This window comes from Petromyzon marinus, chromosome 18 (genome assembly GCF_048934315.1).
Source record: "Petromyzon marinus isolate PM22_M1 ecotype Great Lakes invasive population chromosome 18, UKy_Petmar_22M1.pri1.0, whole genome shotgun sequence".
NCBI lineage: Eukaryota > Metazoa > Chordata > Hyperoartia > Petromyzontiformes > Petromyzontidae > Petromyzon > Petromyzon marinus.
This window is the reverse complement of record NC_133684.1, coordinates 14,092,837-14,120,805: the sequence shown is the minus strand read 5'-3', so window position 1 is coordinate 14,120,805 and position 27,969 is coordinate 14,092,837. Positions and strand designations below refer to the sequence as shown.

Genomic DNA, 27,969 nt, shown 5'->3' with positions numbered 1-27,969 from the left:
TAAAAAATAAAACAGCAAAAATCACGACGTTTCGGCCACAACACAAGTGGCCTTCATCAGGTGAAGGGACTGTGCTGTCACGAAGACAGCGTTGGAATTAAGAAAGTCAAGCCAGGTCGCGTCCTTTAAGCTGTGTGGGAGGAAACCAAACGCTTTGACAAAGGAATTCGTATAAAGTGCTGATAGAGCACCTAACACGGGGGGGGGGGAGGGGGAGGGGGGTTTACAAACGTTGTTTTGAAGGGAAATAAGCTGCTGTGAAAGTTTGGTATATCACTACTTGGATAAATATACTGTACCATTGAAAATTAGTTTAATGTTTGGTATGATTTAGAACATCTTTTCAATGATTGCTTAATTTGAAATCATCTTCTCGGTTGAAATTGTGTTTGTGTTTGTAAATCTGAATTGCCTCATCGACAAATATCTGATGATAACCTATAGGTTTGCAAAGGACCTTGGTATCGGAGAACACTATATCGTGATCTGGATGCATTGTATGTTTGTCCAGCCAAATAATACATACCATATGAATACATGTTTGGATTTAAGTATGTACTATCTTTGAAATGCGTAACAAGGTATACATACCTAAATTTACACTTGCATAATAACATATGCCTTCGTGCAACTATAATGTTACGTCCTTGACATAGACAGTGGATGAGCAATCACGTCTCTTCGCTGGTTGCTGTTTGTGTGGTTGCTAAGGCAATTGGCTGATAAGCCCATACTGCAGGCCCGACCAGAAACCCAAACAAACGCACTTCAACACAGCCCTATGTCTCATGCAGATAGGTAGTATAGTACTCTAATAGTGTTTGCAGGAAGCTACTTCTCATCTGATGTAGGCATTTTTAGTCGGCATCTTGCGATTCACCCCTCACTGTCGGTGTTGTGATTTGACTCAAACAGAATTAATATTTGTCTCGAGTTTGCCATCTCGCTTGTGTCGTTTGCGGTTTATTCTGCGTTGTGTTTGCAGTATTATTCACTCCATTAGCCTGGATGTAGCATGAGCATAGCATTTGCATAAATTGTTTTGAGTGAAATAATTGGCATGGTCTATCTCATAATAGAGTTCTGCAGTAACATGTTATTATTTTAATACACGTAAATATTTTGTACCCATGTTTAGGTTTGCAGGGTTTGTTTTGTACACGTGGAAACTTTCTCAATGATTTGGCTTGTCTCTAAAATGACAAAATGGCCACACATGCAGTTGTTTTGAGCTGGTGGTGTGCATAATGCTGAGAGCACATATTTGTGTGTCGTTAAATCTAATGGCAAACTGCTTGCGAGTCAATTTTAAAACCTAAGTTTTCAAGTTTACGAAACTATCCAAGTTTTCTCCAGGCCCCAGTGTACAAACTCCCACACATAAGACAATCATCTCCGCTAGCCCATTCTGCTACTCCCTGCCCCGGCCTCCCAGCGACGATGAGGTCTACCCCAAGCCCTATCGCTACCCCAACCCCTATCCCTAGCCCTATCACTACCACTCCCACCTGGCCTCCTGTCACCATAGCTACACCACCACTTTTAATAACCCCACTCTTTATGTTAACCACTATAATCTCATGTACAATTGTGCAATTATTGTAAAGCGACTTGGCTAAGGCGCTATCTATATCAGAGCACAAAGTCGATATGTCGGTCTCTACTCTCGTAATTCCTCGCATCCCTAATTGCCCGGAGCATCGGCCTGTAGTAAGATATATAAATATTGTTGTATAACAAGGCAGGGTTAACTAAATTATGGCCACGCACATTTTGCAACTGGTTTAAATAGCGTGTTTAGGGTCGGTTGTAAATAAATAAGAGCTGTTGTGTTCACTGTGATTGCTTTAACAAGACCGGACTCCTCCCACTGTCAGCAACAAAACATCTGCAGTCGTCGAATTGTGTCATCAGTGCTGCTTGCAAATAAATCGCCACCGTGTTAATTTTGTTTACGTGCCGTGCAAGCCTCGTGAGGCAAGGCGTGCTTCTGCATTCGTAAGCTTTCTTTCGAGAAAGGTCGCTAAATGTGGAGGCTGTGTGATGCGTTGTGCTCGTGGAATAATATTGAATCCTCTTGGCATTTACAAACCGTTCACTTATGGAATTAATGTAAATACTTGTTTTGAATTCGCATTCTAAATATAACTGCACTTAAATTCTAATCTTGTTAGCTTGGTTTCGGCTATTTTTCCATCTCTGCATTTGGATGTATTGGTAGTACACCGGTGCAGCATTACACACCGGTTCTCATAAAACATTCTGACGATGTCCCTGTTGCCTTTGAGTGAGTTGCATACTCTCAATCTGAAATTACCTTTGATTCAGCAGCTGCTTTCCCATTTGAACGTGTGGCGACACCATTAGTTGTAATATTTTGATGCCACCGTCTGCCAATAAATTATTCTGGAAATGAATCGAGGAACCATCCGACCAGGTCTAGGGCACAAGGAGTCAAATCTGCCTTTGGAACAGGGAGCAGCCAATCGTCATCAGGCTGGGTGCTGCTATACCGCAACAGACTGTGAAACTTCGTGTGCAGCTGCATCTCGTGATGTCGAAGCAGTCGACATTGCGAGAACTGATTTTGAAGCACCCTGCAATATTTTTTGACCGGGGTTGCGAATCATGGGAAAATAAATATTTAGAAAGATGTGATTTTTTTTTTAATATACCAAAAGTAAAATTTTATCTTAAAACTTTCGTGACTGCAGGAATTCATATTTTTTGGTTCTTTCGGTAAAGTCACGTAGATAGAAAAATTATAATAAAATGTTAAAAGAATAAAAATAAAAATTTATAAAGAATAAAATAAAAAAAAACACTAATCTAGACTGTAGCCTGGTTCTTAATTGGAGTGAGTGTACTCATAATGTAGTCTACATTATTGACTACCAGTACACTCACCAAACTTAATAACCAGGCTACAGTCTACATTATAGGCTGCCAGTACACTCACTCCAATTAAGAACCAGGCTACAGTCTACGTTAGTTTTTTTCACTTTTTTGTATTATTATTTTTATTATTCTATCAATGTGACTTTACCAAAAGAACCAAAGAATATGTACACCAAAGGTGTACCGCCAATACGTTCACTTGGTGATTCTGCTTTGCTTGATCTTGTCCTACATTGACTGCGCTCTCTGGATATTTAGATGCTGCAGACAGTGAGGCGAACACCCCAAACTTTGGAGTCATTTTCACAAAACAAACACATTTCTTGGTTGCAGCTGATCTTCAGCCGAGATGGGCTGTGCACTCTGTGGAACGAGATGGTGAAGGATGGTGAGGTGTCGTTTGTTTACTGCGATGGACCCCAGAATTCCAACGAAGCGGCGAGTCCCAAAGGTATCGTGCGTAATACGTTCACGCAGCTCTATACTGTACTATTTTCTTTTACCAGGTAATGGCCATAGAGCTATATAGCTCTTTTCAGATGTGACCTGGCCATCACAAATTATACTTCAACGAAATGACTTATCACGTGGCAATTTATAGCAGCTAAAGTCTTTAAACCCCTGTTTCTAAACGTGGAGGGAAAAATCGGAAGACCCGAAGAAAAATCGACGGGACCATGGGGAGAATATGCACATTCCAAATATACAGGCTTCAGGGTCGGGATCGAACTCATGACCTCATGTATACCAGGTGAGGTAGTTAACTTCTCGCAACCATGGCACCCAATCTCTATTTCTTCTTGCTGATGGTTTCTCTGCACAACCTCTCATCGTGATTGTTGCACCTTGACACAGGAGTCGCCCAGCGGTAGCGCGTTCACGGCTTCTTCCAGAGCCCTGCCGTTCAAATCCTGCAGGCCACCCTTGTTAATACTGCGGGTGTAATAACCATAAACTACGTGCCATCTGCCTTACAGTGGATGGTAAAGATCCTGTGATGTCCTTCAAAATGAGAAGTCCATTGTGTGGCCTGCATCATGTCCAAAATATTTTGTTCCTTACATACCGTATTTATGGCAACAATTTTTACACAAGATTACAATTGTTTTGAATGATAAACAATTAATAATACATATAGTATAATAGATATCTTAAAATATCAATAATATACACTTTTTACACCGATTGTTGCACAGTACAGATGTGCAATGGGTTACTGAGCATCCTCTATTTATGTACTGTACCACGTTACAATCCATCGACCAATCTCTTTGCTTCGATTTAAGTCCTTTCGATTTACGTTCTGATTTTCAGGAATGCATCCTTTGCGTAAACCAGGGCATGGTTTTACCCACAAATTTTTCAATTGGGATTGTATACAGCAACATCACCATGTACTGGCAGATTAATGCCTGGATTGCAGGACAGGTGGTGAGTCACCATGTGCCCAAAGGGATGGTTACCCTTGGGGGTCGCCCTTTCAAATACTTGGAATGAGATGCCACGCAAGTCCCTGTATAAAGTGCTCCGAGGCGCCCGGCGTAGAGGAGGGCGGCTCTGTCAAAAACAAAATAATTCTCGTTATGATGATCATCGTCGCTGTCGTCATCGCCATCATGATGAGAGTGTGCACGTGGGCAGATGAAAGCCGGGAGTTGCAGTCGAGCTCCAGAAAGGAGGAGGCCAACGAGCGCGAGAAGGAGGAGGACGAGCTGCAGGCCCCGCCGCGCCAGGCTCGCGCCATCATGGACTCGTGGGTGTGGGGCAAGCAACCCGGTGGGTTCCCGGCCCCCATCCTCCTTGCTCGTAAAGCGACCGATGGGCACGGTACACATAGTGTCCCCGGATTGAAACCACAGTCCCTCATAAGAATTGTAGGTGCACACGAGGCAGACTGCGTTATGCATTTTCGTGGAGCATTGTGGGTAAATTTCATATATGAGGATAATGTTAAGTTTCTCCACGTACAAATACAAATAATTTTTATCCATCAGCCTATTGGCTTCAACAAACCTCACTGCCTGATGAGACCCAGAAGGTTAATACTGGTACAGACTTGATTTGTTTACACAAATCCTGTTTGATAATATTAGTCTGCAAAAGAAAGAGGCTGATGAACTGAAACTAAATTAAGACAGAATGGAGTTCTGCTTGTATATAAAAATATAATGTGCTAATCATATGCAACTATATAATGAGCTTGCATTCTTACAGAGATAAGGGCAGAGGGTCCTCCATTTTGTATTTGTGCCCTCTGATGGCTGCTGCTCCTTCGTTAGTATCGACCGCCAGCTTTCGAGCCTTCGAGCGACGGCCGGCCAGACGAGTGGTCCGTGCGTCTCTCTTCCCCCTTCCACCCCCCCTGCTGCAGACATGAGCGAGCTGCGCGAGTGCCTGCAAGTGCTCGTGAGTGAGCAGCAGGATATGGCGGCACAGGCGGCCTCCAGCACGCTATCGGCTGCCCGTCTCCGCCAGCGGCTGCTCATTCTGGAGCGCTACCTGCTGGCGTTGGGCCGCAGCCTGCCGCCGTCGGCCGCCTCGCCCGCCGACGGCAAGGGCCCGCCCGCGGGCACGCCCAGCGCCACCGCGCCCTCCGCCATCACCCAGAACGGCGGCGGCACGGTCTCTGTTGCGGCCGCTGCCGCTGTTACCGCCGCAGTGACCGACAAGTGCGGGTGAGGCCCTCGGTCAACTTGCGGCCTTCGCACAGGCTCTCCTGCGTAGAGATCAGTTCGTACAATCCGCTTGAGATGTTGACGTTGCCTACATGCGTTTTGACACGTAGGCTTTCGCTGACCAATATTATCCATAATGGAGGTTTTTGTTGGGTTAAATCGCGTGACTATAAATGTGTCATTAAACCCCCCACCATCCGACACAGCCAATTAGTAAGGTTTGTCACGTAAACATAACGTGCCAATTAGTTACTACTTCAGCAGACCGGTGTGTTGGAGAGTAAACCCACAACATTTACAATTCGAGTACCGTGACGTTTTGTTGGTGATTACAACCAGCTTCATCGGGCGATTAGCCAGAATTGCCAACAATGTACAATTACATCTCCCCAGGGTCTGTACAAAAGGGGAAAGGGTGAAGGACACGAGGCGATATGGGGGAGCTTTGTCCCTTGTTTTGTTGTTGTTTTTCAGCATGCGGGCAGTGGGGAAGGGCGTCGAAGGGCTGGCTCGCGTGGGCTCCAGAGCTGCCCTCTCATTCGCCTTTGCCTTCCTGCGCAGAGCCTGGCGTTCGGGTTCGTAACCTCCCCTCCGTGTCCGTGCGTGAACGTGCACATGCCAGGTGTTTGTCTGTCATTGGTTGTTTGTTTTAGTTATTTGTGTACGATCAAGTCTAGCTTGATTTTGTTGTCACTGCCAGATACGGCTTTGATTATATTTAAAGGCAGGTCAGCGTTGATCAAAATAAATTGTCTCAGTCCTTGCTTTCGTTTCCCCAAAGAACTGCATTCAATAGTTTATTCCTTCTGTGAGGAAATATTTACCATTTCCAGCAGCGGCCACACACTGCTCGCGGTGCAAAGCTAATCCAGAAACGTTGCTTCAGCGCCAGTGGCATTTGACTGTGTGGCAGTGCCTCCATTATCAGGACCGAAGGCAGAATTTGTGAATTGAGAGTGAACGAAGGAAAGTTGTTGGCCTTGTCTGCCGCTTGGGATGTAAACGCAGGTGGGTGTCCATCTTACGAAACCTTGGGTTAGATGGAAGGCTGTCATATGTCAGGAAATCTGTGGTCAATTTTGCCCCGTGGCTGCTATATTTAAGCGGTGTTTAGCAATAACAATTTATTATTAACCCATTTTAGATATTATTTTGACTTTCCACTGCTGAAATCCTTATCTGTGCCCATATTGTACACATTCCACCATGACCTCATGAACTCTGTGTGCACAGGCTCCATAAACCATGATGTTCTCAACTTCAGGAGTTGACAGAATACTGTGGCATGGTTTTACGTCGGTTATTTGAACTTGCTCAAAAAGCTCGATGTTAGACCTGTATTCTTGCGTTGAATGGAGCTCTATGTTTTGTTTGGAGTGCTTATGCCAATAACATCTTGTAACCCAGCAGCCAACGACCTATTTCAACAGGGGGGCTATGCAATGTACGACTGTGGGCCCCCCTCCTTTCTCCCAACTGACTTTTACTGAAATAGCTACAGATGTTTTTAACCCATATCGAAGAAGACGTAGGATATAACTATATATTATTTTAGTTGCACTGTGTATTGGTTTTAGAGTAAGACAGTCTTACAGGCACAGTATTAATACAAATATTTAAGTACAATTTTCAATGCCGGCCCATCGGTCGAGGATTTCCTATCTCATGCTCACGGCCACCAGTACCAGTGACGATTACCTGAACCAGTCTTGGGCCTCCCTTGGGTCGATTTAAACTTCAAATGAGAACCTCGTGAGATGTGTAAACATAGTCACTCGGGAGACAAAGGTGGTCGGGCATGGTGCTGGCCACCCTCCACCTTGAGTGCCGTACTGGCCTTCATTGCTAGCTGCTCTCTAACAGCACTTGCCCCAACAAGTCTGTTGTCTTTGCGAGTGCAGGCGAAGATGCGGACCTGTGCAGCGAGCTGCTGCAGGAGTCGCTGGATGCACTGCAGGCCTTGCCCGAGGGCACGCTCTTCGACGAGACCAGCGTCTCCGCTGTGTGGCTGGAGGTGGTGGAGCGAGCCACCAAGTTTCTGCGCTCCGTCGTCACTGGGTGCGTGCCGGGGGGTCCCCCACCCCGCCACCCTCACTCCCACCTCGCTTCACGTTCTCCTCACCAGTCCTGGTGGCCGTGCTGCACGTGGCCCGTCATCTGGCACCGTGGAGGCGTCGGGGATTGGTGGATCGCACAACTGTTGTGAACTTCCCTACCTGCCGCAAGCGTCGAGGCTGCCATACCCTGGCTTGCTGGAGGAGGGCAGGAGAGAAAGTGGATGAATCTCTTTCCATCCGGATGTTCTCCGGGTGCTCTGGTTTTCTCCCACGTGTATAAAGGCTCGTGTGATTTCACTGGAAATGTCTTGGGCGACGTTGGTGCCGGCTCACCGCCTGGTTGCACTCATCTGCATTTTCCCGTGCCTCTTAATTATAACGAAAAACTGCGCTTTACAAATTTGGGCTTTTGTTTTAGAGTTTGTTTCACGTTATGTATTTTGTGTTCTTTTCCCAATTTTTTTTATTTATCTGATTTACACAGGCTGTCTTGTAAAAAAAAAACACAATTCCAATATGCATGGTGAGGTGTGATTGAGAACTTTTCTTATACCACGCTTTGACTACTTACAGTTGTAACTTAACTGCAAAACTTCACAGCCTTCTGTGCGGTATCCTGTGATATAGGGGTGTCACGGTGGCGAGATGTTAACTACCTCATCTGGTATAGAGGAGGTCGGGGGTTCGATCCCGACCCTGACACCTGTATATTTGGAGTTTGCATGTTCTCCCCGTGGTCGTGTTTAGAGTATTTGGCTGTTATAAATGTCCACTTGGTAAGCCACTCCGTTGGACTATCGTTTATGGCCAGGATGCTTCTGAAAATGAGCTATATAGCTTAGTGGGGCTTACCTGGTAAAATAAAAATAGTTTAGTTTTTTTAGTATAGTTCAACACGATACTACCAGTTCTCGAAACTAAGAAATGCCTGCCACTTGAGCAAAGATGCCGATTCCCAGACTTTCTGGGTCACATAGGGTTGCCACCAGGAACCGTGAGAGTTGCAGGCCAGTTGACCGCGTCCATCTGCTCCGATCGGAGAGCTTCCACCTCTCTCAGCCCTATGCAATACCAATGTTGGTTGTCCTCCTCCGATTAACACGGTTTGCTACGTAAGGTGCAAAAGAAGTTCAACACATACATATGTCCGTCCAGCTTTGTCTGTGTCGACTCCACAGTTTATGCCGGTCTTGTTCGCCAGTCTGCATCCCTTCGCCGAGTGGGTGTGTGTTTTGCCGGCGCGAGAGTGACTCGGAGTTTGGTGACACGCATGTGCCCCCTGTCGTGCAGTGACGTGCATGGAGCCGCCAAGGGCCCTGGCGGGATCCCCCCTCAGGACCAGCACCTGGCCCTGGCGTTGCTGCTCGAGCTTGCGGTGCAGAGAGGAACGCTCAGGTACTGCCCGGCCAACGAGTTAACGCGTTTATTTTTATCGAGCTTGGTCATTGTAAGAACTTGGGGAAAAGAGTCGATGTGATGGAATTCATAACCCGAGTGGTGCGAGGAAAAAAGTGGAATGAGAAGTGTTGTGACCTGCAGTATGGTGAGTTGGTGAGTGGGTAGGTGGGCAGGTGTCTGGTAGACCAAGTCGCCAACATGGGTGGAGGAATCGGTGAGTTAAGTTCACGGGAACAGTGGCCATGGTAGTAGCGCTGGAGGTGCAATATAAATTTGACCGACCACCAGTGAGCGAGCGACTGGGGTGAATTCACAAGTGCTGTATCGTCATTCAACCTCGACCAATGATAGTTTACGAGTGGGTTGGAATGTTTGTTGGTCATGTATGTTTTGTTGGTCAGTGTCATCATAGCCATGATCAATCTGCTGCTGGATGAAGGCCTGCCTTCTTGTCGATCTAGGCAGGTTCTGTTTCTTTTGGGGATGGCTGTTACCTTTTGCCGCCCGTGACTTCAGGTTTTTTTTGTCGGGTTTTCCCCCTCTGTGCGCTGACGGCCTGGCTTTCCGCTCCTCCACTCGGTTTGTGCAGCCAGATGCTGTCGGCCGTGCAGCTGCTGCTGCAGCTTTGGGACAGTGGCACGAGGGAGGCGGATAATGAGCGCTCGTCTGAGGGCACCAGCGCGCCCTTGCTGCCTCTGCTGCGCCGGCTGCACCACATCCAGGCTGGCAAGGAGCCTACCGCCTCCAAGCAGGATGAGCCACAGGCAAGCGCCCTCCTCCCGTACCGGCAGGTTGCAAAAGGGAGCACAGCGATTTCTGGAGCGGGGTAACCAGCCGGTGTCTCTTGCGCCTTTACGGTTTCCACCTGTCCTGGTTTGGCCCGGGGAGTCTGGAAGTTGGCATCCGTTTTCATTCACCTTGGATAGGAATTTAATTAAGGAACAACTTTAAATCAACGTCTGAGTTGTAAGTCTATCTGCTGGCTTCAGCAGACAATGCGTGTATCACACGCGTGCCCTCGGAGAACACTGTCAGTTGACATGAGTTGGCACAGGGACCCACAGACTTACATAGACATCCATACAAAGACCTATACAGAGACCCATAGACTCGCAGCGAGACCCAAAAATTAACATAGACCCACATACTCACACAGAGACCCATACAGAGACCCATAAACTCAAGTAGAGACTCATAGGCTTACATAGAAACCCATAGACTCATGATGTGTTCCACTCTTGTGCCGTAGTCACATTTGGGTGATAGTTTGTTTGAAGGTAATTGCGTTTGCCGCGGCCAGGTCGAGTTCTATGCAAGGCAGCCCACCGCTTGCAAGGGAGCCGTGAGCCTCCCCGTGGCTGGATGGTGGTGGTGGAATCTGCGATGAGGGGATTATTCGGGATGATGGTTCCGCTTGTCTTGCGTGCTGCCCGGCGTGCGGTTGAGTCCTGCAATGTTTCGGAAAGGCTTTATTGGCTTCTGTGTTTGGGTGGCAAGGATCAATTTCTACTGAGACCTGGTACCGGTATTGTGTTGTTCAAGTTTATTGCAGCCTATTGCACAGTTTTGATAGACCTAGGCTGACTGAGAAATATGTCTGCATTTTGTTTTGTGGGAACGGTGGCAGCCCTGCCGACACGGCCACGGGACGGATTGCTCATTGGCAGTACGATTTTGTGGCTTGGAGAATCAGAGGGGGCAGGTCCATTCTCACTGCGGCTGTAAATCATGTGGCCTGGTGTCATGTGTGTGTACGGAAAGGAATGGTGGTATCGTGGTTAGCGTGCAACTCTACGAACCCTGCGATCCCAGTTCAATTCCTGCTCACGGCCAACACCAGTGACAATTATCTGGGCATCCCCTGCGTCATCTCAGCCTCAAATGTTTACCTGCTGCGTTGTGTAAAAACATCGCCTCTGGGGAGACAAAGATTGTTGGGCATGGTGCTGGCCACACATCCCCTCGTGTACTGTGCCGGCCTTCATCGGTGCTAGTTTTGAACAGCACTTGCTTCAAAAGTCTGTTAAGGCTATACGGGGGATCTTTGTCTTTGTGGGGCACAGGTGCTGGTGAGTCCGCTGGGCCCCAATGAGAGCTTCCTTCGCTACCTGGTGCTGCCCCAGGACAATGAGGTAGAGATCGACCTGCGACAGACCGCCGTGGTGATTATGGCTCACCTGGACCGACTGGCGGCGCCGTGCCTGCCGCCACCCTGCAACGCGCTGTCCTCACAACCGGTGCGACTCCTACTCGTTCGTCCTCCATGCCATGGCCGTGTACCATTTCGGTGGCGAGATGTTAGCTACCTCGCCTTGTATACAGGAGGTCGTGGGTTCGATCCCGACCCTGATGCCTGTATATTTGGAGTTTGCATGTTTCTCTGTGGTCACGTGGATTGTTTTCCGAGTCCTCCGGTTTTTCCTTCCGCATGTAGAATCATGCGTTGAAAGTATTTGGATACTGCAATACATTTTCACATAATAAGCCACTGCGTTGAGCTATCATGTGGCCAAGCCACTTCTGAAAAAGAGATATATAGTTCAGTGGGCCTTACCTGGTAAAATACAAATAGTTTAGTTTTTACTTTGAGATAACACACGCTTGGCCCTCCAGGATAAAATTGTACAAGTTTATTCGGGCAAACTGTGTAGTGTTGGAGCCATTGGCCCAGATTTCTTGAGAGATAAGAGGAGTAAAGTGCGGTTGTTTTGGGTCTGATTGCTATTTGGTTGTTTTGCTTCATTGTTGTACTTGTCATCCTATCTTTTAGTCATTTTTGGTGACCCCTTTCGCAAACAAGAGGCCCATCCTCGTCTCTTTAGTTCTCACCGTTAAACAACATCACCGTGAAACCTGAAACATGCAAGCTTAAGGCCTGACTCGTGTGCTTTAAAAGCGCCCTCTTGTTTATCTTCTGCACTGCTGTGGGGGTTTTTGCCAAGTGCTGCGTGCTGCTGGCGCACGCCGCGGGTTGTTCTGATCGCCCTCCCTCATGCGGTGCCCTGCAGGGGGGCGGCCGCTTTTCCCAGCTCGTCCAGGCCTGGGGTCTCCTGGATTGGGGCGGTCAGACGCTGCCCCTGGTTAACGGCCCCATGCAGGTGGAGGCTCTCTCAGAGCTGGGCCTGGAGCACGTCGCTTGTTCCGAGAAGTGTCTCTTGGCACTCGCCAAGGACGGCAGGGTCTACGTGCAGCCCTACCACAGCGAGGTACTGCGCCCACTACCTCGCTGCGCCTTCTGCTGTCCTGCTTCGGTGCTCTGCCTTATCGACAGGTCCCCCCGGCTGCAACCCTCTTCATCCTCCGTTCTCCGCCCTCTTCACTTCCATAAATGGCCCTTTCTGCAGTACTTCCAACATCCAAATCCTCGGCTTGCTCTTGCTCTTTACTGCTGCGTTCTCCCCTCTTGAACGTCATTACTCGTAACATTACTCATAACATCGTGCCCACTCCAGTTCCTCTTTCTCCTTCTCATGACTTCTATTGTCATTCTTCTTTCATTGATGCCATTCAAGATGGCTTTATTGGTTATTTTCTTTGCCCAGCCCATTCTCTGCACCCTCCTCCACGTCTCGAAAACTTCGAACCGTCACCACCTTTCCGCCGTTCCATGCAAAGCTACGCTCCACACCATCGTCTTGGCTTGCTTTGCCATTTAAATCACCGTTCTTGTCAACAACTCTTTCATATTTTTCTGAATGCTTCTTTTGCCACCCACCCTCGATCTTATTTCTGACATGCTGTGTGACTGCTGGCTGTAAGAACGTCGGCGGGGCATTTCTACCACCTGTGGTGGCGATTCCTATGAAGCAGTTGGAATATGTTTGATGAATTAAAACAATGAAGTTGTCCTCACAGCTTTTAACCGATTCACAGCTGGTTCCGTCTGTTCCCGGGAACCGGCAATGATGCCCTCGTCATTGTGGCTGTGCCCCGATATGAGTTCACACGGGTGAATATCGCTGTTGTTTGTGGGCCACACCCACAACACACACAGGATGCGTCTACTGCCACCTTGTGGCAATAGCTTGAGATTAAAAACATTGCACGAGGAATAACCAAGGTCGGGCCCTATTCATTCTGCAGATTCTTCACCAAAAATCAAATATGACCACTCCCATATCATGAATGGCTAGCTGCAGGGTGACCTGCATTTGATTCACCCATGGCTGTAAAAGGGTGAAATGAGACCACTGTTTATGTAACTTTGCTGACCGAGTTTGACTTCATTCACCTGGCTCTAGTGGAGGCCACTCGTTTACCAAAGTCTGCCATGCCGTGAAGTCACTCCGTTTCTGGTGGTGCTGCTACCGCGACGCGTGTGCCGACTCGCCCGCGTGCGTTCACCCTCGGTGCCTCCTGCATGCGCGCATGCAGCAGCCGCCGCAGCTGCTGGTGGCGCTGGCGGAGCACGTGGTGGTGAAGGTGGCCACGCACCCACAGGGCAAGCACTTCCTGGCCCTTTCTGCCGACGGGGACGTCTGGTCGTGGGGCTGTGGAGAGAGCGGCTGCCTAGGCCACGGGGACTCTTGGTGAGCCCCTCGGTCCATGCAGCGGCACTACGGGAGGGAATTTTGTTTTTGTTGTGCCCACCGCAGCTGAGGCGGACTTCTCGCTGCCTCGCACCGGGGAGTGTCGCTCCTTGGTAGTGGGCGGAGAAGTGACTCGCAGTGACCGGTACATTAAGCAGCCAAAACTGTAGCAACTTGGAGCGGTGCCCAGCTCCATAGCTACAGCTCTCATCAACTACAGCTTTACGCGTGCTGTAGCCAAAAGGCCTTTACCACCCTTGCAGTGTGCGAAGCCTGGCGTCGGTGCTAGAATTATGTCGCCGCTACTTAATGCTGAGAGGCACCTGCCGTTGTTGATGTAAATAAATTACGTTAAATTCACAGGCATACGGGCCTTCAAAAGTCCTATTTTCTAGTATCATCTCAGAAAGCCAACCTTGGTCCGAATTGACACCGAGGAGTCCAGCAGTCATGAGGTTCTCTTTAGTTGAGTCGCAGGTCTCCCGTAGTTTGTGCTAAGGCCCGAGGCCTGGACGACCAGTGTCACTGAGCTCGATCTCAACGCAGAGTCGCATTCTTACTTGCACTGAGTATTATCAATTAATGATTTTTTTTTTGTTTTTATTCTAATAGTTTACTTCTTTATCTAGGAGAGCCACACTCAGTCGTAGGACTCTTTTCAGAAGGGGTTCCCTATTGGGTTTTTATTTTAGGATATTTCATCCATTTGGTGATGAATTGACAACTTGGAGGAAACCGGAGCACCCTGAGAAACCCTCGCGCCTTTCGCGAGGGAGCAACACTCTATATTTGTGGAGATGAGAATAGATGGCTATTAGTCCACTTGCTGTACTACTGCCTTCTCCGGGCGATGATCCACCAACTCTCGCTGCTACCTCCACAGTTCTGGATGATCACCGGACATGTGCTGGTTAACCGGGTTGCGTTTGTGCTGGGTTGTGTGTGTGCGAGCGTGTGTGTAGGCTATATGGGGGAACTTTGTCTTTGTGTGTGGTGGAGAGCGGTTAGTGCAGTGGCTAGCGCACACTACGCTACGAACCTGGCGATCCGAGATATATTCGCACTCACGGCCAACACCAGTGATGATTATCTGAACCAATCATAGGCCTCCTCTAAGTCGACTCAGCCTCAAATGAGTGTGTAAACAATCACCACTCGGGAGACAAAGGCGGCCGGGCATGGTGCTGGCCACCCACCCCCTTGTGTACCATTTCCGGCCTTCATAGACGCTCCCTAACAGCACTTGCCCCAAAAGTCTGTTGAGGTTACACGAAGGGTCTTTGTCTTGTGTGTGCGGGTGCCACGGCAGTGCGGTGGACGAGCCCAAGCTGGTGGCGGCGCTGTCGGGCCGTCCGGCCGGCAAGCAAGTGGTGTCCGTGTTCTGCGGGAGCACATACAGCGCGGCCATCACCGCCGACGGGGAGCTCTACACGTGGGGGCGCGGCAACTACGGTCGCCTGGGCCATGGTGACCTTGCCGCTCTCTCCTCTCCCCTTCTTCCTTCGCACTGCGCCACTGCTGCCCCCTTTTCCAAGCGCGAACAACATCACTCGATCTGAGAACCGCGTTGTGCTTTCATCCGTCGCAACTTCGATGGTGCCGTTTGTTGCCGTCTTTGCCCGATGGTCTGTTAAAGATTACGTGGTATCTTTGTTGTCTTTGTGTGTGTGTGTGCAGGCACCAGCGAGGACCAGAGCACCCCCACACTGGTAGCTGCCCTGGCTGGGCTGAAGGTGATCGATGTGGCCTGTGGTACCAAAGACGCACAGACCCTTGCTGTTACGGATAACGGTGTGTGTTTTCTTGTTGTAAATTATTTGTATTGATCCAACCAACACGGACGTGTAGGACCTTAGCGTTATGGGGTACGTGCGTCAGATCCCTTTTCTTCGGGGAAGGAAAGGGGAAAGAGGAGGGGAGTCGGTCTCAACGGTGCGTGTTTGACAGACGTGTAGTGAGTCCAACTGAGTCGCAGACGTTATCTTGGGAGCAACACTATTTATTCACATAACCATACGTAACATAACACAACTTACGCTCAGGTCTCGAATGCCCATATAACCACACTACAGCAGAACGAGACCGGTTCGCTATCCCGGTCTGGACCACGAGCTGGGTCCCGGACCACGTGGCTAGAGGCTTCTTCTCCCCGACGTGGATATTCGAACACCAACACTCGAAGAACCCTGAGCTCCTCACAGAGCTCTCATTATATGCCACCGGGCTGGGGCTGGCTCCGCCCTTAGCCCCTCCCACCTTCCAGGTCTCTAGAGTTCCTTCTCGAATGTTCCCGAGAGCTCTTTGGGACCACATGACCGCCCCTCGGCCCCTGTCCACCGGTGGCCCCCCTCCAGTATCGTCCGGCCACGTGACAACAGGTCAGCCACAGGGTAACTCTGGCTGGCTGACGCTCGCTCTCGCTCCCTCACTGGGAGCCGGCACCGCACACCGCTCGTGGTGCCTCCGCGCTAACCAGCGCTCACCCAACCACCGCTAGAGTTGGTACTGCAGCCCATAACCCGGGCTTGCCCGTAATCACAACGTTACCGGCCGTGACTTCGCAAGTCCCGGCACCACACAGTGACAAGTACAGTCACTACAGATGCATTCATCGCTACGCTTGTTTATGCAGGGAAGCCCCACTGAGTCTCAAGGATCTTTTTTTTCAGGAGAATTCTGCTAAATATTAGCACTGTGAGGGTGATGATTGCTACCAAGTAAATATGTGAGCTTTTTTCAATGTGTGGCAAATGTGGGTCATGATGCCAGCGCTAAATGGCCTGCTCTGTTTTGCATGACGTCATGAGGGTTTTAATGTCAATTGAAGCAGACGGCATGCAGTATGCTGCAGTTAAAATACACCCATTGTCTTTAGTGAAGCGCTTAATGTGCCAAATTTAGGTAGGGTGGTGGAGGGCGACCTAAAAAAAAATTCCAAGGTCATTACATGGCCTTAAACAAAAATAGCTACGGGCAGTCCCCAACTTACGAACGGGTTCCTTTCCTGAGACATTTTTGTAAGTCGAACACAATAATATACTGCATTTAAATGGACATGTGGTCAGTGTTATAAATGTGTTATGGTGCAACAAAAAAGGGAAACATTGTTAAACTCATAAATAAGAAAAAACGTCCATTTGCCAAATCAAATAGTTCCGTGGTTCGGTTCGCAAATGCGAGTTCACCTTCGCAAGTCAGATGGTTCAAAATAATTATCTTATGGAATCACATTTCTTTAGAGCGAATGTTTGTAAGTCGGGTGTTCGTAAGTCCGGGGACTGCCTGTATTACAAATGGCACTGTCGTCTTCAAGAGCCGGGCATCGTGCCAGGTTAAACAAATGTGTTGAGTTTGGTCGTCGCTTTCGGCTCCCCCACCCGCCTGCAGGCCAAGTGTGGTCGTGGGGCGACGGAGACTACGGGAAGCTGGGGCGCGGCGGCAGCGACGGCTGCAAGACGCCCAAGGCCGTGGACAAGCTGCAGGGCGTGGGCGTGGCGCGCGTATGGTGCGGCTCCCAGTTCTCGGTGGCGCTGACGCGCGACGGCTGCGTCTACACGTGGGGCAAGGGCGAGCGCAAGCGGCTGGGCCATGGCACCGAGGAGCACGTGCGCTTCCCACGCCTGCTCGAGGTGCTGCAAGGTACGCGGGGGAGCGGGGCGTCGCGCCGTGCCCCTGGGCACCCTTAAGTTTGGAGGGGTGCTGACTGTAGGGATTATCCAGGTGAATTCTACGCATGCACATGTATGTTGAACTTCTTTCGCACCATACGTAGCCATCCACGCTAATTCGAGGTGCGGGGGAAGAGCAACAAACTAAACACGTTTATTATTTAGGCTAAGGTCTGAGGCCTGTTCGTCCCAGTTTCACTCAGCTCGATTTCAACATGCAGAGCCGCATGCTTACTTTCATGGGGTATTTTTTATTTATTAATTTAGATTGATTGTTATTTTTATTATAACATAATTTATTTACCCAGGAGGGTCCAGCATTTGATTTTTATTTTCAGATGTTTTCAGCCAATTGGTGATGAGTTGTGTTTATTATACAAGTTGGAGGGAACTGGATCACAGGCTTGTAAAGCCAACATCTCTAAAGCTGATTTAGTATTATCCACTGAACAATATGGGTGTGCGGACGATGGGTGTGGTGCGGATGATGCTGTGCGGATGATAATGTGTGGATGCTGCCGCCGGAGGAGATTGAGACAGAGATGAATTTAAGGATTGAGAGCTCGCTGTCTAGTCATCTGCTTGAAACGATGCGAAGGGTTTCCACTGTTGGCGCAGGTGAGAAGGTACTGGATGTGGCCGTGGGCAGCACGCACTGCTTGGCGCTCACGGAGGAGGGCCTCGTCTACAGCTGGGGCAGCAATGAGCAGTCGCAGCACTTCGACACGGCGCTCAGCAGCAAGCCGCTGCCGACGATGCTCGCGTTGCCCGACACGGATCGCCACCGCATCGTTGGCATCGCGTGCGGCCCAGCGCAGGTGGGGTGGAGAACGTTGGGGTGGAGGGATTGGTGGGGTGGGGGGATTGGTGGATGGTGGAATCGGTGGGGGGGGAGGGAATCGGTGGGGGGGAGGGTATCGGTGGGGGGGCAGGGTATCGGTGGGGGGAGGGTATTGGGGGGAGGGGATCGGCTCAGTTCCACACCTGCAAGTTCCACTCTCCCCCCTCTGTCCCCCTCTGCCCCCCTCTGCTCCCCATAAATGAGTCCCTGAAACGCTGTATATAAGCATTGCGGAGACATTCGGTTGGTGTGGTGATGGCCACACCACCCCCTCATGCTCCCTATTTGCCTTGATTGGTGCTTGCTTATAGCTAAACTAAACTTTTTATTTACCAGGTAAGGCGCACAGAGCTACATAGTACTTTTCAGAAGCGACCTGGCCACAAATGTTAGCTCAACAAAGTGGCTTATGTGTAAATTTATAGCAGCCAAATACTCTAACCACATTGATTCTAAATGTGGAGGGAAAAAAGGAAAATCCATGCGACCACAGGGAGAGAGACATACAAACTCCAAATATATACATGTAGCAGGCATCACAGTCGGGATCGAACCCACGACCTCCTACATACCAGGCGATGTAGTTAATATCTCGCCACCATGTCGCTATTGCATCGCAACACTTGCTCCAGTGGTCTGTACGGATGTAAGGGTGGTGTGGGGGGGGCACCTTTGTGTTTGTGTAACGTTGCTCTGCGTGGGCCGTGCTGGCAGAGCTTCGTGTGGAGCTCCTGCTCCGACTGGACCGTGGGCCTGCGGGCGCAGCTGGTGGTGGACGTGTGCCAGGCCACGTTCGAGCAGCTCGACCTGCTGCTGCACGGCGTGAGCGAGGGCATGGACGGCTCGGCCGACTGGCCACCCCCGCAGGAGAAGGAGTGCATGTGCGTGTCGACGCTGAACCTGCTGCGCCTGCAGGTGGGGGCCCGCGCCGCACACCGCTCCCAACAACGACAGCTGCCGTTCGCCGCTAAGTGGCGGCGACATCGCCACCGCGGAGTTTGTGCAAGGCTAGGTGCACTTCGAGGCTGTCACGTGAAGTGTCGAAGGCGCTTTCTAGCAGGAGGTCACTGGACAAACTCAGGTGCCATGGGTTGACTGGCAGGTGCACCAGCTGTGCTCCCCCACGTTGTCGAGCGCTCTGCTTGTTACAGTGAGGGAAAAAAGTATTTGATCCCCTGCTGATTTTGTACGTTTGCCCACTGACAAAGAAATGATCAGTCTATCATTTTAATGGTAGGTTTATTTGAACAGTGAGAGACAGAATAACAATAAAAAAATCCAGAAAAACGCATGTCAAAAATGTTATAAATTGATTTGCATTTTATTTAGGGAAACAAGTATTTGACCCCTCTGCAAAACATGACTTAGTACTTGGTGGCAAAACCCTTGTTGGCAATCACAGAGGTCAGACGTTTCTTGTAGTTGGCCACCAGGTTTGCACACATCTCAGGAGGGATTTTGTCCCACTCCTCTTTGCAGATCTTCTCCAAGTCATTAAGGTTTCGAGGCTGACGTTTGGCAACTCGAACCTTCAGCTCCCTCCACAGATTTTCCATGGGATTAAGGTCTGGAGACTGGCTAGGCCACTCCAGGACCTTAATGTGCTTCTTCTTGAGCCACTCCTTTGTTGCCTTGGCCGTGTGTTTTGGGTCATTGTCATGCTGGAATACCCATCCACGACCCATTTTCACTGCCCTGGCTGAGGGAAGGAGGTTCTCACCCAAGATTTGACAGTACATGGCCCCGTCCATCGTCCCTTTGATGCGGTGAAGTTGTCCTGTCCCCTTAGCAGAAAAACACCCCCAAAGCATGTTTCCACCTCCATGTTTGACGGTGGGGATGGTGTTCTTGGGGTCATAGGCAGCATTCCTCCTCCTCCAAACACGGCGAGTTGAGTTGATGCCAAAGAGCTCCATTTTGGTCTCATCTGACCACAACACTTTCACCCAGTTGTCCTCTGAATCATTCAGATGTTCATTGGCAAACTTCAGACCGGCATGTATATGTGCTTTCTTGTGCAGGGGGACCTTGCGGGCGCGGCAGGATTTCAGTCCTTCACGGCGTAGTGTGTTACCAATTGTTTTCTTGGTGACTATGGTCCCAGCTGCCTTGAGATCATTGACAAGATCCTCCCGTGTACTTCTGGGCTGATTCCTCACCATTCTCATGATCATTGCAACTCCACGAGTTGAGATCTTGCATGGAGCCCCAGGCCAAGGGAGATTGACAGTTCTTTTGTGTTTCTTCCATTTGCGAATAATCGCACCAACTGTTGTCACCTTCTCACCAAGCTGCTTGGCAATGGTCTTGTAGCCCATTCCAGCCTTGTGTAGGTCTACAATCTTGTCCCTGACATCCTTGGAGAGCTCTTTGGTCTTGGCCATGGTGGAGAGTTTAGAATCTGATTGATTGATTGCTTCTGTGGACAGGTGTCTTTTATACAGGTAACAAGCTTAGATTAGGAGCACTCTCTTTAAGAGTGTGCTCCTAATCTCAGCTCATTACCTGTATAAAGGACACCTGGGAGCCAGAAATCTTTCTGATTGAGAGGGGGTCAAATACTTATTTCCCTCATTAAAATGCAAATCAATTTATAACATTTTTGACAGGCGTTTTTCTGGATTTTTTGTTGTTATTCTGTCTCTCACTGTTCAAATAAACCTACCATTAAAATGATAGACTGATCATTTATTTGTCAGTGGGAAAACGTACAAAATCAGCAGGGGATCAAAGACTTTTTTCCCTCACTGTATAAGCGTCACTCCTCGCCCTTAATTTTTCTTGAAGGGCGACTGCCTCAATATTCCAAGTCGCATCCTTCATGAGCCTCTGCCTCACTGCTCGGCCTTCACTCACACACCCACACACTTTACATTGACGCGCTTTACATTGACACGTTCATTCACAATAATTGTGTTCATGTTCATGGCACGTACCACTGGTGACCCATAGGTCAATGGTGAATTGATTGTCTACCCAGAGGAATTTGAAACGTGCACGGCTGTAACGTTCGTCACGGTCAGGTGACTAACGTTACAGCCGTGCACGTCTCGCCTACACATGGCCTCCTCTAACAGTGTTTCACGCTGCCATTCTAGGGCACTGCTGTTGTTACGCCAGTCGCGAGCGCCCGTTGCTCAGATTGCCGACGTCTCCCCCTTTTCCACCGTCGCCAGCTGCACGCGGCCATCAGCCACCGGGTGGACCCAGCGAGCCTCGGCCTGGGCATGGGCAGCCCGCTGCTCAGCAGCCTCAAGCAGACGGTGGTGACGCTGGCCAGTAACACTGGCGTGCTGCCCTCCGTGCAGTCGGCCGCCCAGGCCGTGCTGCAGAACGGCTGGTCGGTGCTGCTGCCCACAGCCGAGGAACGAGCCCGGGCCCTCTCTGCCCTGCTGCCCAGTGCAGGTCTCTTCCTTCATTCGTGTACTACTTCCTTCATTCGCGTACTACTTCCTTCACGTAGTCACTCAGTGGATTGGTTGCAAGTCTGTTGTGAGGTCATAGGCGAAGCTTGCCGAACTTGGTCACATCTCCAACTCCTATGAAGGAAATGTTTTTATTACTCAGGCATTCTGTTTATAACTCGTTTGATTAATTCCTTCAGTTCTGTAAAAACCACGTTGCAGGGCTGCAATTTGTGATAACTGTCTCATAGTTTGCGCGTGGGAGTTTACCGGAGATGTAAATGGGTTTTTTGGGCTGGTGGTGCGATGCATGGCTGACGCGGGAGTGGGCGACGTTCTCTCGTGTCGTTTCTGCCATTGCAGTGTCTGGACACGACGTGGGCATGAGCCCCGGGCGCCGCTTCATGACCGACCTGCTCGTCGGGAGCCTTATGGCTGACGGCGGCCTCGAGTGCGCGCTCAACGCCGCCATCGCCGCCGAGCTCCAGGTGAACACTGAGACCCCGCCATTCTCACCCTCGCTTCAGGCGCTGCTTCCCAGCGGGTAGGGAATGCTGTCTGCCTAACAGGCGTGGAAGGTTGCCTGGACGAATTGTCACCAATCATTGCAGAGTTAGCCCAGAGTTTAGCGATCCTCTGCTGGATCGCTCTACACAGGTTGTTGTTTAGCTCCACCCCCTGCCCTGTAGTTCCACTCCATGCCCTATAGTAATATTAACTACTTTCATACAAGTTTTGTGGATTCCAAACTCACTGAATGCAGATTACAATCGTGACTTAGAGAATACTCACGTCCTGTGCAACAGTGTTGTGTGTGCAAGTCTGTTTCAGACCAATTGGCAGAGTGTGACCATTGTCTTAGGGGGCTTGGTGTTTTTAGGCACGTGGTTTTCATCCCACTTGCCGAATCAAACTTCAAAGAGTATTTTTTTTTAGTATATTAAGCTGTAGCCCAAGACCCGGTGATGGAGTGTGAGGTGCGCACGTGTGCTCATGTTGGGCAGCAGGACATCGAGGCCAAGAAGGAGGCGCAGAAGGAGAAGGAGATCGATGAGCAGGAGGCCAACGTGTCGTCGCTGCAGCGCACCGGCTCTCAGCTCGACAAGGACATTATCAACACCGGCCTCTACAACGACTACACCGGCGCCAAGAGCCTGCCGCTGGTGCAGCTCGTCCAGCAGCTGCTCAGGTGTGCGTGCGGACCCTGGCTCTCGCGACCGGCATTGTTTTGTATCCCCATGCATGCCGCTGCTTATGATGCCATGCAGTTGGTGATGTTACGTTGCTATTCAAATACCCTCAGTCAGCAGAACACCAGGGAAGGGAACGGCCATGAATGTGATGCTAGGAAACCTCTCATGAGGCCCTGCAGGTGACCCGCCTTCGTGCCTCTAAAGCTGAAGGTGTTTAATCTGTGCTGGTTGTCTGGTTTGTTTGAGATCGGTGGCCCTTTGACTAAAAGCCGAAAGCGTTTTCTGGCAGTTGTTTTGGCCCTTTTGACCCCATCAGAATCGGTGCATGTGAGAACCTGGTTCACATGCGGGTGGCTTCCCAGACTTGATCCCAGCATCATGGCGCTGCTGCCTCATTGCTTGAAATTTGCAAAATGGGGTCGTAAGCATTGGATCACCGTGATTGTGTCTGTCAATGAATTTCCCTCGCCAGCTTTTATAAGATAATGATACCACGTTGTTATTGTCAGAGGAATGAGTGGGGATGACGAATCAGTTGAGTGGGTGCCGCTATGGCGAGTTGTTAACTACCATGCCTGGTATACAGGAGGTCGTGGGTTCGATCCCGACCCTGACGCCTTAATATTTGGAGTTTGCATGTTCTCCCCGTGGTCATGTTAGTTTCTCCGGATTCTCTGTTTTTTACCCTCCACATTTAGAAACTGTGTTTAGAGTATTTGGCTGCAATACATTTTCACATATTAAGCCATTGTTGATCTATCATTTATGGTCGCTTCTGAAAAAGAGCTATATAGCTCAGTGAGCCTTGTCTGGAATTTTTTTTTAGTTTAGTTTATTTGTTCCCCACTGTGTCGGATGCAGAAACGTGGCATCGCAGACGATCGGCAAGCTGAAGGTTGTGTCCGTGAACATCGCCTCCTCTGAGTTCTGCGAGTTTGGGAGTCCCCCAAGGGAGAAGTCGGCCTCCCTGGACCTCCTGCTGCGCTTTCAGAGGCTGCTGTTCAGCAAGCTGTACCCAGCAGAGGGTGGGTCCACGGTCGTGATGACAACCCATCATTGTGTGAGATTGGGGAACGTAGCAGGATACCTCTGGGGATTAAGGGCCCACTCTGAGGGCACGGAGCCACAGCCTCTTGTTTTCCTGGGTCACGGCTTCTTCTGAGAACACTTAAACGGCTCTGTTTTTACTGTAGTATTATTTGGTTGTTTTTGCACTGATTTATATTTTTGTTTATTGTTGTACATCTTTTAACGTTATGTATGTTATTGCCTTTGTAATGTTTGCGAATGTTACCATCCTGGTATCTTGAGTTCTCACCCGGTTAAACAAAATTAACATGAAACTTTAAACGAATTCCCTTCCACATGGCACGACCCATGGTTTTGTACTGCATTAATGTGTAATTTTATAAACACCTGTGTGTGTCTGTGGCTGGGAATGCGCTGTGCACGCTGTTGCTGCTGCTGCCGCCGTGTTTGGGATCGGGGAGTGCTGTCAATGTTCTTGGGGTGCTGATGACATGGCCCAGCGGTATTTCGCTCGCCGCTTCTTGCATTGGTTCGGGGTTCGAATCCACCAGGATGCCCTGGCTATTCCTGCACATCTGCTTCACAGAGTCCGCCATTGCGTGCCTCCTCCTGCGAAACTACGGCAGACTGTCTATATATGTGTGTATGTTGAACTTCTTTTGCACTGTAAACGTAGCCACACTGGTATTTAGAGGCGCTGAGACACGGTGGCGCGTTCCTACATGATGATAGCCTCGCGCCGTATGCATGGCGCTAGTACCAAGTGCAATGAGTTACAATGCAACTCGCTATTCTCCAGGAAGGGTTGAAGGTGTTGGGCTCGTTCCCCAGCACCACGGGGCAGGGGCAGAGGGGGGCGGGCTGGGGGGGTGAGCAGGGTGGGGGTTGGCGCCTCGCTTGCGTCACACGGCGCCTCGCGTGACTCGGCGCTGCCGTTCTTCTGCCCAGGACTGGAGCCCAGCGGCGCCGGCTCCCTGCTCAAGAAGTACATCGTGCTGCTGTGCAGCCATGTGGCCGACGTGCTGCCCGTGGCCACCAGTGTGGCCCACTCCAGCAGCCGCCACTTCGCCGAGGTCTCGTACGTCCTGGAGAGCGACCTGTGTGGTACGCACCGTGCCACGATGTCACAGAAACGCGCGGCTCGAGGAGGCTGTATGCTGCGTGTGTTGTGTTTTTTTAGCTCCGTTGCTGAGCACAGACTCAATCTTAAACGGACAGCAACAAACAGAACTATCAAAGTTTCATTGACAGTTTATTGCATTGAGTAGCATTATTATTGTAACAACTTGGGGGAAAAGAGACGATTGGAGGGAATTCCAGACTGGAGCAATGTGAGGGAAGATGCAGAGAGAAGTGTTATCACCTGCACTGTGGTGATTGATTGATTGAGTGTGTGAGTGGGTAAGTATATGGGTGGGTGGGTGTGTGAGGAGCAGTGACACAGTGGTTCACGCACCACACGCACATTCGTAGAGAGACATGGGGACACACAAATACATATACCATTCTAACGCGTGTAGTTGACTGTAACATGGGTGTTATTTGTGTCTCCCAATGCCCGCGCTTCATCGGGCTTTTATTCTCGCACACAACACAACGTAATAATTTGCGCCATCGAGAAGCGTGGTCTTCACTCCCAGGCATCTTGGGTCCCGCCCAACCGAGCGAAAGAATGCCCAAGCGGCCAACGTGTGGGAACGGTTCCGGGTGGAGGAGCTGCGGGGGCGCGGGTGCCACCTCCCACAGCCGTGCGCCCCGCCTGCGTGGGCGCTGATATGCGAGCTCTAACATGCGTGTGTGCCTTGTGCACCAGGCGTGCTCTTGCCGGAGCTGGTGCTCGGCGTCTTGCTGCTGCAGGTGAAGTCGCCGACGCTCATGCAGGACGCCGGCGCCATCCCCGTGCTGGCCGGGCTGCTCGAGCACCTCGACCGCTTCAACGGTCTGGCGCCCGGCGCGGAGAAGGACGACCACGAGGACCTCGCCTGGCCCGGAATTTTGGGTGACGCCGCTTCCCCCACTTGCCCTCACGGAACGCGATTGCCTGTGCCCGCGGCCGACCATTTCCTCGTTTCCTTAAAGTCATTCAACTGCGCCCGGCTGGGGTTGCTTGCGTCACTCGAAAACCGGCTGTTGCTCGAGCAGCACTCCTTCAAGCCGATCTCTGTAGACCTCGGAGGCAAGCGGCGAATTAAGAGGGGGAACGGTAAATGTAAGATATAGGTTTTGCGGCCAACGGCATTATGTTGCCCAACACAAGTTTATGAAATTGACGCCCGTGTGTTTAACGTAGACATACCGTTAGTCAACATTGTAACATTAGTTAACAATGCTAACATTAGTGGAAACCATGGGGTCCTATGGGAGGTGACACGTTACTGTTAAACGAGGGACTACGGTATAGGATTACAGGCAAACGGTACCAGTTTTGACTGCCTTCCTGCTTGGCTGTCATTTCATGCGGTTCTGTGCGAAAACTATGTGCATTATAAATCTTTCGAGATGCAATTTGCACAAATGATCAGATATATAATTGAAACATGATTATTATGGCTTTGCCTTGCCATCACTGTGGACCTAAGCGCCCCCCTCCTCTCTGTTAGCAGATTGTAGGCAGGCACCTTGGGCAGGTTATGGTGCCCCCCCACCTCAGTGCCCACCCTGACTCTACCATCGTCTATTTCAGTGCCATGGTCGTTCCTGGTGCCGCTCAGCCCCCAGAACAGCGAAGAGATAACGGTGATTCGCAAGTCAGATCTGGAGAACCACAACAAGGATGGTGGCCAGTGGGCCGTCCTGCAGGGCCGCGTCTACGACGTCCTGCTCTTCCACGCACAGACACTGGTCGAGAACGGCCACCTGGGTAATTATTCCGCCTGTGCTCTGGGTCACGCTCCCATCACTGGGTTTGCAGGAGGGGTTTTCTTCTGTTCCACTGCTGCTCTCAGAATCTGGAACTGGCTCTCTGGTGCTCTCCGATTGGTAATGGCACTTTGACTGAGGGCCATAGTCTTTACAATTTAAGTGGTATTTTCCTTAATTATGTTTTTTCCGATACCAAGAGTACGGAAAGTTTGCTACTGCTCATTACATGAACTAAATCGAGGTTAATTTCGATTTAAAGCTTTCGTGACTGCAGGGATTCATCTTCTTGGTTTTTTCGGTAAAGTCACGTAGAATGGAAACAAAGTAATAAAAATAAAACATAATTGGATAAAATTCTCACGACGTTTCGGCCACAACACAAGTAGCCTTCTTCAGGTGAAGGAGCAGAACTGTCGGGACGATAGCGCTTCATTGAACGCTGCTAAGATTCGTAGCGTCTTTTAAGCTAGGTGCGAGAAGTGAAGCGCCTTGACAAAGGAGTTTACATATCAAACAGGAGAATTTAGCATTGAAATAGCTGAGGGATTAGCTTGTGACTGGTCACAGAAATAGCTATGTTAAAGTCAAAGTTTACATATCAACAGAGGCATTTAATATATGGACGCTAAAGGGCTGCAACTACCCAACTATCATACAGTAAACCGATGTGAAAAAAACAGTCTAAATTACATCAATATATAAAATGTACTCAATATATTCTTCAATAAGCTGAGCTATTAACATAAAGCAACTAGGTATACACTACACTATATAATGAATACCATATAGTAAACCAATAAAAAAACTAAAATATAAACTACCTCAATGTTATCAATAAACTCTATATACTCTCCAATCAGCTGAGCCACCAACAATAAGTCGTTATATATCACAATGCTATATGGCGAAAAAATGGATGGCGGCTTCTCCCCTCAACTTCAGAACCACGGACAGCGACGAGCCCCGTTCAGACGGACGAGTCCATCCATGCTCGGAACGGAGGAGGGGGGAGAGAAACAGCCACAATGCGCTGTTATACCATTAACCGTGGTGTGAGAGGCAATGCCAGCGAAAGAGCTGCGGTCTGAAGGTCACCGTAAAATACAATTAATTAAGAACCGAAATGGTTTAAAACATCTTTCCAATGGTTACTAAGCCAGAATCCTTCTTCTCGGTTGAAATTGTCTCTGTGCTTGTATATGTGGATGGCCTCATGAACGAATCTTTCATGGTAGCCGGTTGGCTTGTAAAGAACCTCCGTCTTGGAGAAGTCAATGTCATGTGAGCCCACTGAATTATAATAGTGATCTGCCACGGCAGAGGAGTTCGTCCTACCGTGTTTCAAGTCTGCTTTATGTCCGCGGATGCGGTCTGAGATATGTCGTTTGGTTTCTCCAATGTTGCTGCTACCACAG

At 49.8% G+C, this 27,969-nt stretch overlaps 1 protein-coding gene across 5 annotated transcripts in view; it reads left to right on the top strand.

Annotated features, from left to right (window-relative positions):
* Nucleotides 1-27,969, top strand: part of HERC2 (HECT and RLD domain containing E3 ubiquitin protein ligase 2) — a 159,739-nt gene that overhangs the window by 10,208 nt on the left and 121,562 nt on the right. For 3 of the 5 annotated variants that reach the window (XM_032956770.2, XM_032956769.2, XM_032956766.2), the window contains exons 3-24: nt 3,232-3,349; nt 4,540-4,674; nt 5,270-5,573; nt 6,048-6,148; nt 7,475-7,631; nt 8,921-9,025; nt 9,618-9,792; nt 11,092-11,265; nt 12,037-12,234; nt 13,403-13,557; nt 14,867-15,024; nt 15,235-15,348; nt 16,945-17,196; nt 17,844-18,043; nt 18,781-18,981; nt 21,243-21,471; nt 21,834-21,958; nt 22,475-22,659; nt 23,525-23,688; nt 24,641-24,796; nt 25,506-25,691; nt 26,376-26,552. In XM_032956770.2, the coding sequence (XP_032812661.2) occupies nt 3,232-3,349; nt 4,540-4,674; nt 5,270-5,573; nt 6,048-6,148; nt 7,475-7,631; nt 8,921-9,025; nt 9,618-9,792; nt 11,092-11,265; nt 12,037-12,234; nt 13,403-13,557; nt 14,867-15,024; nt 15,235-15,348; nt 16,945-17,196; nt 17,844-18,043; nt 18,781-18,981; nt 21,243-21,471; nt 21,834-21,958; nt 22,475-22,659; nt 23,525-23,688; nt 24,641-24,796; nt 25,506-25,691; nt 26,376-26,552 (3,769 nt within the window). The remainder of the gene's footprint in view (nt 1-3,231; nt 3,350-4,539; nt 4,675-5,269; nt 5,574-6,047; nt 6,149-7,474; nt 7,632-8,920; nt 9,026-9,617; nt 9,793-11,091; nt 11,266-12,036; nt 12,235-13,402; nt 13,558-14,866; nt 15,025-15,234; nt 15,349-16,944; nt 17,197-17,843; nt 18,044-18,780; nt 18,982-21,242; nt 21,472-21,833; nt 21,959-22,474; nt 22,660-23,524; nt 23,689-24,640; nt 24,797-25,505; nt 25,692-26,375; nt 26,553-27,969) is intronic. The other 2 variants (XM_032956768.2, XM_032956767.2) reach the window with 2 other exon arrangements.